General features: G+C 36.1%; 1 protein-coding gene across 1 annotated transcript in view; it reads right to left on the minus strand.

Moving 5' to 3' along the window:
* Nucleotides 1–15,258, minus strand: part of LOC6051392 (synaptic vesicle membrane protein VAT-1 homolog-like) — an 87,384-nt gene that overhangs the window by 5,363 nt on the left and 66,763 nt on the right. Inside the window, exons 5-8 of the mRNA XM_038258669.1 lie at nucleotides 10,640–10,855; nucleotides 2,743–2,888; nucleotides 2,519–2,678; nucleotides 1,906–2,461 (exon numbers count right to left, since the gene is read on the minus strand). Coding sequence (XP_038114597.1) covers nucleotides 1,906–2,461; nucleotides 2,519–2,678; nucleotides 2,743–2,888; nucleotides 10,640–10,855 — 1,078 coding nt within the window. The remainder of the gene's footprint in view (nucleotides 1–1,905; nucleotides 2,462–2,518; nucleotides 2,679–2,742; nucleotides 2,889–10,639; nucleotides 10,856–15,258) is intronic.

The raw sequence follows: 15,258 nt of genomic DNA on the forward strand, positions 1-15,258 counted from the left end.
TTCTTTAATTTTAAGGTTCTTTTCACTATCTCAATCTATTTGAGAATGAAACGGCTATTTAAAAAATATTAAAATTCCAAATAAATATTGGATGAAATCACAGACCTTTATACTATTTTATAAATCAAAAGATTTTGATTATTTTTTGCTTATCAAACAAGACGTAACATCTAACGTAAAACAACAACAAAGATAACGAAAAACTTATATAAAAATAGAACCTAATTTTAATTTTAATTGTAACGTTTATAACTAAGTTATGATTCTGTTTCATTTTGTTACATGGATTGAATATTTGAAAAAAAAAATATTTTAAGTAGAGTTTGGCAATTTTTGTTTTGATTAATATTATTAATTGTTGAACTGAATTCATTAAGTCATTCCCAATATTATTTTAAATAAAGCTTGATTACAAGTTATCCTATAAAAACCAATCGTTGTTCACTCTTGAATGAAAATGCAGTTACAAGTTTTTTTCGTTTTGAAAAAAGAAAATATAATTGGAGTTAAAAAAGATAGATTCGATTTTTTTTATTTCAGTTATTGCAAATATGTTTAATGAATTTGTCTATTCAAACATTTCGCATAAAATAAGTAATAAAACATGGAAACCTGACAAACTGATTTTCTCATTGAAGAAGAAAAAAATATTGAAACAGTTTAATACTGACAACTAGATAAATCAAAATGGATTAAACAAATAAATATAAAAATTAACAAAATTAAGAAGGGAACTTAGTTGAAACATTTTTTAAAGAGAATTCCTAGATATTTTTTTCTAATATTTGAAAGAATTATAAGGTCGTTGCAAATATTTTTTGAAGTTTATGTCCCTCGACTCTGATCAAAGTCGAGGAGAGGAGGGGTCAAGAAAAATAAAAAATAAAATAAAAATAAAAAAAAAATAAAATAAGAAGCCACAGCTTCAACTATTGAATAATTTCTTTTTAATGCATTAAACTCCTGTCCTGTTGTTTTGCAATCATAAGTGTCCAAAATATCTAAATATTGATGATTTTTTTTTGCGATGCTGTACATTGCAATTTTATTAAAAATCAAAATATTTATATGATTATAAATGCAGAAAAATGCATTTAAGATTGTTTTTAGTTGATTAATCTTCTATTTTCATTTCAATTTTGGAGTTTTTTGAAACAATGTTTTAAACGAAGTATCAAAAATTATACGTTTACGAAATTTAAAAATAGATATTAAAATAACAAGTTTTGGCTTTCTTTTATTTTCCAAAGACTATGTATTTATGTTTCTACTCTGAACAAAAATAATGAGTGCTTCCATTTTTGAAGTATTTTTCTAGGAATTTATTGTTAAGTTTCTGATTTTACAAAAACTGTAAATAGTTTGATTTGTTATAATTCATGTCCTGATTTTTTTTTTTTTGAAAAGGTCCAATAAACCAAATTTTCAGTTTTTGCTTTTTTTGGGGTTTTTTAATACCCCTGACTCAAGGCGGTTTTAAAAAGACCCAAAAAGCAAAAACTGGAAATTTGGTTTATTGGACCTTTCCAAAAAAAAACTCCAGATGTAGATTTAAAAATATCTGGAAAAGTCGGGAAATTGAAAATGGGATTTGAGTGGTCACAGTCTACATCCTAGTTATCGAACGACCAGTTAGCAGCCCAGTTTAAACTACACCCGGTTACTGGTTCCGTACTGTTGTTCCGTCAACTGGGGCAAATCAGGACTACAGTCTGAATAGGGACAGCAGTTTTAGAGCACTTAAAAGCTTGAAATTTGGAAAATGATGCACTATTTGTGTTGCTCTGTGTCTGCCCTATCCGAAACTATTAAAAATATTCAAATATTTTGCAGTAACTAGGATCAAACAGCTGTCCCCATTCGCCCCATGTGTCAAGAATCACATTTCTAGCAAGCATCACTCACCACTCTCGGTAGCATCTCCGTTGGTAGCCGCCGCCGCCGCCGGTTCGTCCTTCTTCTCCACGCTGTCCCCGTTCACGGCGGCTGCCGCTCCCTCCTCGGCCGCATCTCCGTTCGTCTTGGCCTCGGCCGCGGCCTCTTCGCCCTCCTTCTTCTCGCCGTTCTCACCGTTCTCGGCCGACTTTTTGTCGTCTTCCTTGTCCGAGCCGGCGCCGCCCTTCTTGCCGCTCTTGTCCTCGCTGGCCTGCTTCTTGTTCTTGGTCTTGGCCGGGGTCGCCGGCTTCGGTTTCGGTTCCATCGACGGGTCCAGCACCAGCTTGCCGATGTTCTTGCGGTCGTGCATCTTCTGCATCGCCTCGGCAACGTCCTCCAGCGCCCAGGCACTGTCCACGACGGGCTTGATCTTGCCGTCCTTCCACAGCCCGAAGATCTTCTCGACGGTGGCCGTCACGTACGCGGAACCGTCCTGCTGGTATAGCAGATGCCGCAGGTTGAAGCCGGCCAAGCTCTTATTCTCGTCGAACAGCTTGATCGGGGACACTTTGTCCACCTGCCACCACTGTTGGAAAGAGTTGGATTAGAACGATTCGTTGTAGACCAGGTCGATCTTACTAACCGAACGAGCAACGCTGAAGAAGCTCTTGGTCTCGCCGGTGACCACGTTGGACGATCCGTACAGGATGTACTTGCCCATCGGCTTCAGCAGACCGTATCCTCGGTTGCACTCCTCACCGCACAGACAGTCCAGCACGACGTCAACGCCCTCGGTCGTGATCCTGGAAGAAAGACTCAAGCGTTACAAGCTATCAACTAGAAAGAAGAACCATCCAAACTACTCACTTGCGAACCTCGTTGACATAGTCGGCCCGGTCGATCAAATGATCGATCAGCCCGGTAGCGGCCAGAGCCTCGTGCTTCGACTTGGAGCACACGCCGAAGATGGTCACATTGGGCACGGTACGAGCCAGCTGCACGATGGCTTGACCCTGGAAAAAGCAAACAGACGAAAAAAAAAGTTGAAGCCATGCAAATCAACCCGAGGAATCACTTTCACATTGTGTGTCTGGAGCAGGGATCATCCCACTCATAAAATGCAATCCCCAGTATTTATTACCGTCAGCCGAGAACGAGCTGAACGCTCGCGCGACACCATAAATAAAACCGTCCCGTAATTTATCACAATTGTGTCAAGAACGTTCCACGCGCTCGCGGAGAAAGGACCTGCTGCTGCAGTGGTCAAGCGTCGTCGTCGTCGTCGTCGTTCCATAAAACATGTCAACTCTCGATTTGTGGTCGCGAGGATTGAATGTTCGAAGGAAGGGTGGGACAAAGGGTCAGGAATTTCACCGACTTCCCGCACCATTAACGTCATGAACAGAGCGGCCGTGTCATCGACGCCAGCGTGGCGCTCTCTCCCTCGCCAAACCCCGTCCACAACGCGGACACCGGTAATTATACCCAGGCTGAAAGGACGAACTGTTATGTTGATATAGGTAAGTGTTGGGTGCTCCCCGGGTAAGAGTGATGTTTTGCGCGGTTGATGGGAACAAAAATGAAACTGGCACAAGGTTCAATAGTCACGTAGGTTTTTAAACTCAATCGGGGTGTAGAATGTAAATTAAAGGTCTGATGGAGAGTCGTGTTTTATGGGGTGTAATACATAGAATTTCAGTGCTGAATTTACACGCGATTTCGAGCTTAAATTGGATCAAGGTTTGAAAATGCTGTTTGCCTTGAATAACTTTTTGATTGGAAATCGTGTTCTTTTTGTGATGGAAAAATGCAAGCATTGGAAAACATGGTGACGTCATGATTCGAAATCCGGACACTTAGTAGCATTTCATTTTTGTTCTGGGTGGCAAAAAATCATGTAACAAGTTGGAAATGTAGAAATATCATCAGGATTTAGTATAAACAGGCAGTTTTGAGGGAATGCATGCAAAATATGTCTTTTCAAACAAATTTTCATCAGAATTTTGAAAATAAAAATGACTTAATGTGCTTCAAATCCCGGACACTGATAAAAGCTGATTCGAAATCGGACACTTTTGCTTCGAATTCCAGACACTTGATTTTGCTTATGAACCGCACAAATTTGGACTGAAATGTTGGTTAATGGCAATCTTTAGGTCTCAAATAAGCTGTTAACATCAAAACAATCCATATTTTGTATAAAAAATTGCTAGAATTTAAGAAAATCAAACCCATAAATTTCTACTTTGACAACAACGGTGCATCAGACGCATATGAAATATTTCAGTGAAATGTTTCACATTTTTGGTAAACTTATAATTTTATTTTATATAATTGTTTTGGCATTAACTACAGCGTTCAAACAAACTTTAAATGAAAGTTGATGTTAGAATTCATCAAATAACACAGTTTTGACATTCTTAATGCAGACTTATTTCCAAATAATTGATTAAATAAGATGAGGTGTCTGGGTTTCGAAGCGTCCGGCAATTCGAATCATGACGTTAGGTTCCTATACAAAGATGTTTAATATTTTGACTATTTGTATCGAAAATAAAAGCATAAGTTTATAATTGAAAAACTTTTGTAGATCAGTAGATATTTTCAGTCAAAAATAAGTTTTAAAAACTCAATCTTCAAGTTTTTCATATTAAAGGCATCGTACATCACGCTCGACGAACTCACCTGAATATTCATACTGATAATGGAGTGCGTTTATCGCAACGGCAATAAATAATGCAAATTAAAACAAATGCACACATTTATCATCTGAAACGCTTTTGTTTATCATCATTTAAAAAAAAACTCTTCATAGTTGCCACAATCCAGTCTCTCCTACTCAGATGCACTTGTTGTCCCCAGAGTTTAACAATCAAAAAATCGTGACACTTGCAGATCAACCAACCCCTCCGTTGTTAAGCCTGCACAGAAAAGAATTTTAATTGCTTGTTCCACACTTAATCAGCCCGCGCCACGCCGAGTGAAAAAACAATAATTTTATTACTCATTCATCATAGTTTCGCGCGATCATTATCTCCCCTTCCCCTTCCCGGAGGGGTGGTCGGGAGTAGGGATGTCACTGCAGCGGCGTCGGTCGTCGGTCGGTAAACTTTTTGTAGACTGAACCTTATTTCCAGGGGCAGGCTCAAATTGTTTGCAGTGTTTTTTAGATGTAAAACAATATAGGACTGATAAAGGAAGCCACAATGTTTAACATATTAGTCATCGGTTCGTGTTGCGTTGCAGCCACACAGTCATGGCGGGTGCGCTCCCTCATCGAGTCAGTTGGCGAGACTGGCGACGCGGTTTGCTGATATTTCGATAAGGCGTAGGAAGTGCAAGTTGCAGCGATTAGAAGCTGATGAGGAATATATATTTTTTGGTTTAAGATCGAATTAATTGATTTTGAAAATGATGGACGTCACGGAACAGCTCAAAAGTGGGCTACAGATTCCATAGTGTCGTAAACGTAAGCTTGGTTTAGTCGTGATGTAAATTGGAAGAATTGGTGGTCTGGATTACAGAACGATTTGCTTGGTTTACAACAATTCTTAAGAAGGTTAATCATTCCAAAGAGTTACCAAACGATTGCGATTGATTTATTTCCGCTATCAAAAAGTTGGAAACTTACAATGCTTTCAAATATCTATTTCTGTACATTTCGGTTGACTCAACGAGCTATTACACTACGGCAAACAAACAAACAAAATCACACTTTTTGACAGATTGCCAATTTGCCTGCTTTGTTTGTTTGCCTGGATTTGTTTGAACAAACGTCAACAAGTTCGCGAGTTTGGCACACTGTCAAACGCGAAAATGTGCGAATTCGTTTGTTTGTTTGCGGTAGTGTAATGGCTCCTTCAGATCATCAAAAACGTATGTTGTAACATCCAATGCATGTGCTTTTCGGATCTCTCCAACAAAAATCAGGCATAATTTTTGAAAAAGTCTACACACAGATATTTTATCTCAATTAAACAAATTTCAAAATCATTTTTATTGAAAAGATCAAAAAAATTCACAAATGTTTCATCTTTTTAATATTGAGAATCGAACCAATAGTTTCTGAAATATCGCCAATTGCAAATTACAGGCTTATTATGTGACACTTGGAAAAACTAATTTCCATCGATTCGAATCCCGGGCAGACGGTAATAACAAAATTCATACCATTTCAATAACAAATACTGTTAAAATAACAGCAAATGTTATGGATTCTTCTTGAAAAATCAGTTTATGCATGAGGGTTTAATAACAGTTAATGTTATCATAACTAAATTTGTTATTGGTCTGATATTGGGTGAAAGCCAAAACAACCTTGGAATAACATTTTTTGTTATGGAAGAATACCTCCAACTGTAATTTGGATGATTAGTTGTTAAAATAACAAAAAAAAAACACAGATTTGTTCGAAGAAAAACTTAAAATGTTGTTATCATGTTGTTATCACAGACAACACTCCAATAACAAAAAAACATAACTGCGAATACAAAAACTTGTTATAAATAACATAAAATGATATTGAACAAGTATTTTCAAAAATAAAAAAAAAAGTTATTCCAAAGTTATTACCTCCTGCTTGGGATTCTTTTTCAAACTGTTTCTCAGAAACTATTTGTCCAATTTTCAAAGTCTAAGAGAGAAAATTGTATAAATTTTATGCTATTTTGTGTCATTGGTTCTTCCAAACAAGTCTCCATACAAATTTGGCAGCTGTCCATACAAAAATGGTACATAAATATTCCAACTACTGTAAAAAATCCGTTCAAAATTTTAGGTATTATTGAGAACTATTGAGGAAAAAAGGTACACGGATTTTTTTTTGTTACAAAAAAAAAAACTTAATTATCCAAAATACGTTTTTTTGATTTTCAAGATTTTTTTATATGTTTTAGACGACAAAAACCCGCAACTTTTAAGCCATAAAGAAGTATGGAGTTATGATTTTTTGAAAAATTGTGATTTTTGGAAAAAATAGAAATTTCATACAAAAACAAAGACCTAACTTTTCAATGTAAAATTGAATTTGCAATCAAAAAGTACTTTACAGATGTTTTGATAAACGGCTTCATTTTCAAGAAATAGCCAACGAAATTTTGATGGTAACTCAAGGTCACTATTTTTAAAAATAAAAAAAAACTGCAAATATTCCGCTAAATTTGCAGTTTTTTTTTATTTTTAAAAATAGTGACCTTGAGTTACCATTTTTTTAAATATTTTTTTCTAAAAGCTCACAGAATTTGCTATAAAATTGACCAAGAGACATTAAAAATTGGACCTCTGGATGCCGAGATACAGCGGCCTAAAGAAAAAGAAACAGGGAAATTGATTTTTTTAAGTCTCACCCAAACAACCCTCCATTTTCTAATGTCGATATCTCAGCAACTAATGGTCCGATTTTCAATGTTAAAACATGAAACATTCGTGAAATTTTCTGATCACTTCGAAAAACAATGCTTTGGGGCGTTATATTGAATGTTTTGAATGTTATTGAGATATCGTCATTAGAAATTATATGTAAATGTGTTTTTTTTTTCAGCAATCCAATTTTATACCACTATGCACTATTGCTCAAAAGATGTCTTTTCTAGTCCCATAAAACTTTCAAAAATTCAAAAATACGATTTTTTGGGATTTAATTTATAATAATAAAAAGTTAAATAAAAACGGTATTTTTTTCCTTTGACCTTTTTTCCAAAAAAAAAAAAGCTTTTGCAAAATACACATTTTATTCAACTATCAGTTTGATTTAAAAAGGATAATTTGGATAGTTTTCCAGGTTTGCTCAGTTCATTATCAAATCAAATCTTTTCAAATTTCTTACAAAACATATGCATCCAATAACAAGAGAACAACTAACTAGCATTAAATCGCACTTTCCATTTCATTATGGCACAAAACCCCAGTAAACAAGAGTGTATCCCTCTCACACCTAATACAAACTATCATTTCAGTGAAAGGGATACACTATTGTTAACACAAGTTTTGTGTCCTTTAGAAATGTTAGGCTCCAAATGTTCTTTTTCAACAGAAAAAAATTGCGTTTCAGTACTATTTTAGCTAGTGCCAACATTTCCTTACAAATATCAAAGTTGTTTTTACAACAGTTCAAGCAACGGAAAAATAACTTCTGTTCAACTTCTTTTTTACTGTTTCATAATTATAAAAAAACGTTACTTAATCCACCCTTAGGTGGTTGGCGCCTTCCTCACATTTAAAGGGTGCTACCCAAAATGCAAAAAGTGCGTAAATAACACTTAAGTGCTTATAACTTTTGATAGATTTGTCAGATCTTCAATGTCTTTGAAGCATTGGAAAGGTCTTTTAAATACCTTTCTGAAAATGTATAGCATGACGGGTTTTCTTACAAAAACCACCCTTTTTACAATCTTCCGGACTTTTGTTGAAATCGTTTTTTTAGCATAACTTTTGAAGTACTTAACTAAACTGTATAATTTTTAAAAGCGACTTATGGGACCCCAAGACGGATCGAATGATGCCAAAACGGACAAAAACGGTTCAGCCAATGTCGAGATAATCGAGTGACAATTTTTTGATCAACATCCCACCACACACACAGACATTTGCTCAGAATTTGATTCTGAGTCGATAGGTATACATGAAGGTGGGTCTAGGAGGTCTAATTGAGAAGTTCATTTTCGAGTGATTTTAAAGCCTTTCCTCAGTAACGTGAGGAAGGCAAAACCTGAATTTAACTGATAATTCCGCATCAAATATTATCAGTCAATTTAAAACAAATATGTTTAGTTTTACAGTTTTACAAGTACAGCATGTAAATCCATGGAACACATAATTGTTGCATATCAAACCTTTGATGTTCGATCACAGCTTTTAAGGATCGTTTGCAACTGAAAATGAGTAATTAAATGCTGCAAGACCAAGTATTGTGAAAAATAGTCAAATAGTGAAAACAGCCAACTAAATGACAGTAGAACCCAATCGTTAACCTTCCAAACACATGAGAATTTTCCCTGATTTTGTCGAAAATATGCACTACACGATTGATCCCAAAAAAAGTGTTCAATAATGAGATATTTTCAAATATTTAAAATCACTTGATATTTCCTAACTGTTTGGATGACTGTTTATAAATTTTGCATGACTGGTTTTTTATCATTTTGTTTCCAACAAAGAATTACAAAAAAAAACCCTTTCAAGTTAACAGCAATCGATTCTAGCTTTCAAACTCAACCCTAACATGAAATCGTGCCATTTGAAAGCCATTTCCCTTCGGAGGGAAAATCAAATCGAGCATTTCTCCAGCCCGACAGTTAGTTGCGTGTCAACACAACCAAACCGCCAATTATAGTTTTATTTTTAAATCCCCACACAAAGTGGCATTAGTCACAATTATTATTCTAACCTCCCACCTCAGCGTCGTGTGACGTCCACGAAGTGGTGGTGTGTCCTGGCACTGTATCGATCTCAATGCGAGACCCCCCCTTAATGGAAAATGGATTTCCGAGAAATATCACCCACTTTTGCATGGGTTTGAATAATTAAACGCGGACGGGGGCTGCCGTTTCACGCGAATATTCCCCAAAAACTCATCGTGGAGTCGGTACGGTATACTCTTTAGTGGTGGTGACAATTATCTATCATCGAGCAGTGCATTCGTTTCTGCAAAGTGCACTGAAATTCAAGCGAAATAATTCATTTGAAGCTATCAAGCTATTTTCGATAATTCTAAATTTTTTAATTAAACGATAATTAAAGGTTACAAGTTTGATTGAAAAAAACGTCTCACTAAAATATTTGTCTCATTGAGAGTCAAAAATAGACGTTTCCCCCTCACTTTTTCGTCCGACGACAACCACACCCTTCTCGGAGACCTCCTCCAACGCACAGATCCTTGGCGGCGAAGGCAAATGGCAAAACTCCAAATGAGGTTAATTTTCATTTGTTCCCCTTTTGCGGCGGCCAGTGCCGCGTTTCCGCCTTGAATTGCCCCACGAGACCCCGAGTCGGATTGGCCACCTTTGCGGTGAACTCCCTCAGTCGGCTCCCTGTGCCGGCTGTCGTGACAATACTTTCCACTTCGACTCTCTCCCCCCGCCACACGGGAGGGGTTGGCGGGGAAAAAGCGTGGGTGGAGAAGCAAAAAAAAATTGCAGGCAGACAGACAGACGGGCGCCCACCTGTGCCACGCCGCGTACAATTTAAGTGAGCAAAGGGAGCCTGAAAGTTGGTAATGATGATTTACCTGTGGAAGTGATGGAGAAAATCGATAGTTTCAGGAAGAAGATTGTTGTCGTTTATAACATTAGAATTCTAGATTTTTTTTTTTGTAAAACTGACAGTTAAAAAAAAATCCCACCTCAATCAAATTTGGTGAGGCTGAAAGCAATTTCAAATAATCCAAAAAGGACAGGTATTTAGAACAGGTGTCACAGGCACTCGTATCGAACTTAGAATTATTTCTTTGAAATCATAAACTACAAACTCAAAAGCCATTAACCTCCTAATAAAAGGTTAAGGTAGCCGATTCTACCTTCACGTAACAACTACAACCGGCACCGTCTAACTTCAGAGTTACACCACCATTACTAATTATTTGACGACGACGACAATGACCACCTTTTCCCACGACCTAACCCTAATCCTTACCGAAACTGCTCACGTCACGTTTCGGGTTGATTGTCGGTCTCGACTAGGCGTTCAACCCCTACCCCTCTGCATGACCCTGGGTCCGATTCGCTAATTTCACCCATTTCTCTAACGAGTGAAAGGACCAACAACTTACCACTCCACCGCCGACCGAGTGCAACAGGATGGATTTGCCCTCGCGCAGCGAAACCAAATCGAAGATGAGGATGTACGCGACCAGGTAGTTCATCACGGTGGCGGCCGCGTCCTGGAAGCTCATCTCCTCCGGAATGTGGTACACGTACTTGGTGGGGACGGCCACCAGCTCGGACCAGGCGCGGAACTCGGGCAGCGCCACCACGCGGTCTCCGACCTGGGAAAATAAGGGAAAAAAAGGAAAGAAAGATAAGAAAAGCTGCTTTTTGATACGAAACGAGTGTGACGGAAATTGAGGAGGAAATGCGATATTTCATGGCCGGTAAGGATTAGCCGGAATGGAGTTTCTTTTATTGTGGGTAGCTGTTTCGGTATGCGGTTCTTATGACTTTCGGGATATGCTTGGAATAATAAGCTGTGGAAAGACTTCCAGGCAGAATTTTGATGATTCTACTTTCACTTTATTTAGAACCGAACTTTAAAGAGAAATAATCCTTAATGAAAAATCATTTACAAGAAAAAAATTTAGCTAACAGTAATGCAAAGTATAGTTGATATTTTTTCGTTTGTCATTTGATGATTTCTAAAAAAAATCCAAGTCTCCATAATCTGTTCTAATTTTTGTATTTTTTTATCCGGCTGAAACTTTTTTGGTGCCTTCGGTATGCCCAAAGATGCCATTTTGCATCATTAGTTTGTCCATATAATTTTCCATACAAATTTGGCAGCTGTCCATACAAAAATGTTAAATGAAAATTCAAAAATCTGTATCTTTTGAAGGAATTTTTTGATCGATTTGGTGTAGGTATGGATAAGGACTACACTGGAAAAAATGATACACGGTAAAAAAAACTTTGGTGATTTTTCATTTCAGTTTTTGTCTTGAACTTGATTTGCAAAAAAACACTTTTTTCTGATATGTTTTATGGGACATAAAATGCCAACTTTTCAGAAATGGGGCAAAAAACTTCAACTGAGTTATAAATTTTTGAAACAATAACGATTGTTTTAAAAATTCAAAATAGCGATCTCAAAAAATTTTCAACTTCATTTTTCGATGTAAAATCGAATTTGCAATCAAAACGTTACTAAGTGAATTTTTGATAAACTGCACCGATTTCAAGTAATAGCCATTTTTAGGTAACTTTCAAAATAGTCTCAGCTATTCATTTTTTTTAACATTCCAACGCCCAAGTCTCCAAAAAAGTTGGAACGGTAACTTCAACTCAATGGATCTCTGGCATAACTCAACCAATCAAGATGATTCTTCTTTCCAGTAATTTGTTAGGATGTCTAGATGATTCTAGAACTTTGCAGAACTTAATTTGATCAAATCTGTAATTTTTGCGACTAAAAACATCGTTCCAACTTTTTTTTTCGCGTACAAAAAAAATTCGCCAGAAATTCCGCGGAGGCAGTCGTTTTGAAAAAAGGTGGAACGATGTTTTCGGTCGCAGAAATTACAGATTTGATCAAATTAAGTTCTGCAAAGTTCTAGAATCATCTAGACATCCTAGCAAATCACTGGAAAGAAGAATCATCTTGATTGGTTGAGTTATGCCCGAGAACCAGCGAGTTGAAGTTACCGTTCCAACTTTTTTGGGAGGCTTGGGCGTCCGTGTAAGTTGGACATGCGTTGGGCGTTCCAGTGTTAATTAGTGTCCATATTTGCCCACTTTAAAAAAAAAACTTTGAAAAGCTGAGAAAATTCACTATATTTTGCTTTTATGAATTTTGTAGACCCTTAGTTGCTGAGATATTGCCATACAAAGGTTTAATAACAGAAAAATTTATGTTTTCTGAGTTTCACCCAAACAACCCACAATTTTCTAATGTCGATATCTCAGCAACAAATGGTCCGATTTTCAATGTTAAAATATGAAACATGCGTGAAATTGTTTGATCTTTTCGAAAACAATATTTTCAATTTTAATAAATCTAGACTAACATTTAAATTTTTTGAAAAAATCATTATTGATTCAAAAATTTATAACTCAGTCGAAGATTTTTTGCCCATTCTAGAAATTTCTGAAATGTTGGCATTTGGTGTCCCCTAAAACATATCAAAAAATGAAAAAAAATAAAAAGAGTGTTTTTTTGAAAATTAAGTTTTAGTGACAAAAAGTGAAATTGAAAATCATCATCAAAATTTTACCGTGTGTCTTTTTTTCAGTGTAGTCCTTATCCATACCTACAACTGCGGAAGACATCAAATCGATCAAAAAATTTCTTCAAAAGATACAGATTTTTGAATTTTCATTTACCATTTTTGTATGGACAGCTGCCAAATTTGTATGGAAAATTATATGAGCATACTAATGATGCAAAATGGCTTCTTTAGGCACACCAAAGGCACCAAAAAAGTTTCAGCTGGATTAAAAAATACAAAAAAAATCGAGAACCGAAATCTTAGAGACTGGCTCTTTAGAAAATTATCAAGAAGATACATTCCAAAAATAGGAAGAATAAATGGAGTATAAAATACTGCATTAAAACAAAAAGCGGCTCATATAATAAATAAGTCAGAAAAACTTCAATAAAAACTACAATTGTTTTCACAATCTTGAACAAAAAATGATAGAGCACAAAAAACCAAATTGGGAAAAATACCATTTAGAAACATTTATTTGATATGTCTTATTTATAAGTTGGTACAATAAATTTGAAGTAATTTGGGAAACACACAATAAGCAGGTTTTCCGCGAAAAATAAAAACAAATGCAAAAAGTTTCACAAAATGCTTCATACATTATAACAGCTCCTTTCAAATAATGAAAACATTATCTTTCCGACGTTTTATATCGTTTTTTTCCGATTTGTGCTTTAGCAAAACGAATAGAAAGGCTGAATTTGACAAGAAAAAAAATGCCTTGATGAACGTTATACAATGCATTCTAAATAGTTTGCAAAACAATTCACATGTTGCTAACATAAAAATACACATCTTTGTTTAAATAAAAATAAACATGTTTTTAAAATAAAAATAAATTCTCCAAGATATTTTGAGAGAATTTTGAAGGGGGATGGACAAAAACTTGAATAAAAATCAGCTTGGGCCTTTTTCAGTTGATTTTTTTGCTGCTAATTCCAAAGATAAAAAAATGCTGACAAAACATGTCAATCATTTATATCTTTAAAATTTTGCATAACCCTAATGGTCTATAATTTTTATTTCATAAAAATGATTTAAAATAACATGTTGAAAATATTTGTAACCTAAAAGAATGTAAATTAATCAATTCCGAAAATAAAGATTGTTTCTAATCATAGGCCAAAACATTGTAAAACAAGTCATCTGAGTGCATCTCTACAATTTACCAAATCGACTTTTCTTTGTATTTTTTGATTTGGATAAAATTTGTCCATACAATGCCTATTTCAAAAGAAGTCATACCATACAATTTTAGGGGCTGGTCATAAAAAAAAGGTTATGTAAAGGTATGAAATTCTGTATTTTGAGAAGAGATTATCTGATCGATTTGGTGTCTTCGGAAAATGTGTAGGTTATGAATAGAACATATCAGAAAGAAATAGGTCAGTGTCTTGCGAACCTTCGTGGTGAACGGACACTAGAGCTGCGGTATTTTTTACTACCTAAGCTCAGAGTTATTTCAAAACAAAATTCACAGTCTTTTTAAAGACTACCTGAGTTATTTTCCAAAATTCTAAACAGTCTTTTCAAGACTAACCCCACCTGAAATTTTGTTGTATTTTACAAACGAAGCCATCTTTTTAAGAGAACTTTGCTTGCAAAATGCGTCAAAACAAAGGTAAACGCAAATCTTCTGAAGATTTGGTCGTTACGTCGGTGAAGCGTTTGAACGCTAAACCAGCTAACGGAAACAGAAAAAAAACAGCCTCTTCTGAGGTCTGATTCTGATTCTGAATGTGAGGTCAATCCTCCAATTCCATTGACAAACAGTTTCGGTGTTTTATCCGAAACTGATGACAAGAACCTTCTCCTCGTACTGAGCCTTCTGCCGTCGAGAAACGAGTAAAGGCTCCGCCAATTGTAGTGACTTCCGTCTCCGATTTGGCCAGCTTTCGAACGCAACTGAAGAATTGCAAGGAAACTTGCAATTTGAAGGTTTCGTTCCAGCTTGGTCGAAGAGGAGAATGTCGCTTGTTGACGGAATCTTTACAAGATCACCAAACTTTTGTTGGTTATTTGAAAACCACAAACACAATTTCTACACGTATGAGACCAAGAATGCTCGTCCATTCAAGGCGGTCTTGAAAGGTCTCTCCAACGACTTGTCGGTGGATGAGATCAAAAACGAACTTAAGGTGTTGCTTGGCTTTGCCCCATCCCAAGTAATACCAATGAAGAAAAAATCAAACGGGAATATTTCTCGCTTTGGTTTGACTTCACAATTTTATCTGATTCATTTCAACAGAAATGAAATCAACAATTTGAAACTTTTGGACAAAGTTCAGTTTTTGTTCCATGTACGGGTAAAGTGGGAGCATTTTAAGAAACATGGCGGTAATGGCCAGAATCTGACCCAGTGCCGGCGTTGCCAGGCATTCGGTCACGGTACTGATCATTGCGCCATGGTTCCAAAATGCATGGTTTGCGGGGATTCTTCTCACGACAAGGACAATTGTCCCGTGAAAGAA

The sequence above is a fragment of the Culex quinquefasciatus genome, chromosome 3, assembly GCF_015732765.1.
Source record: "Culex quinquefasciatus strain JHB chromosome 3, VPISU_Cqui_1.0_pri_paternal, whole genome shotgun sequence".
NCBI classification, from domain to species: domain Eukaryota; kingdom Metazoa; phylum Arthropoda; class Insecta; order Diptera; family Culicidae; genus Culex; species Culex quinquefasciatus.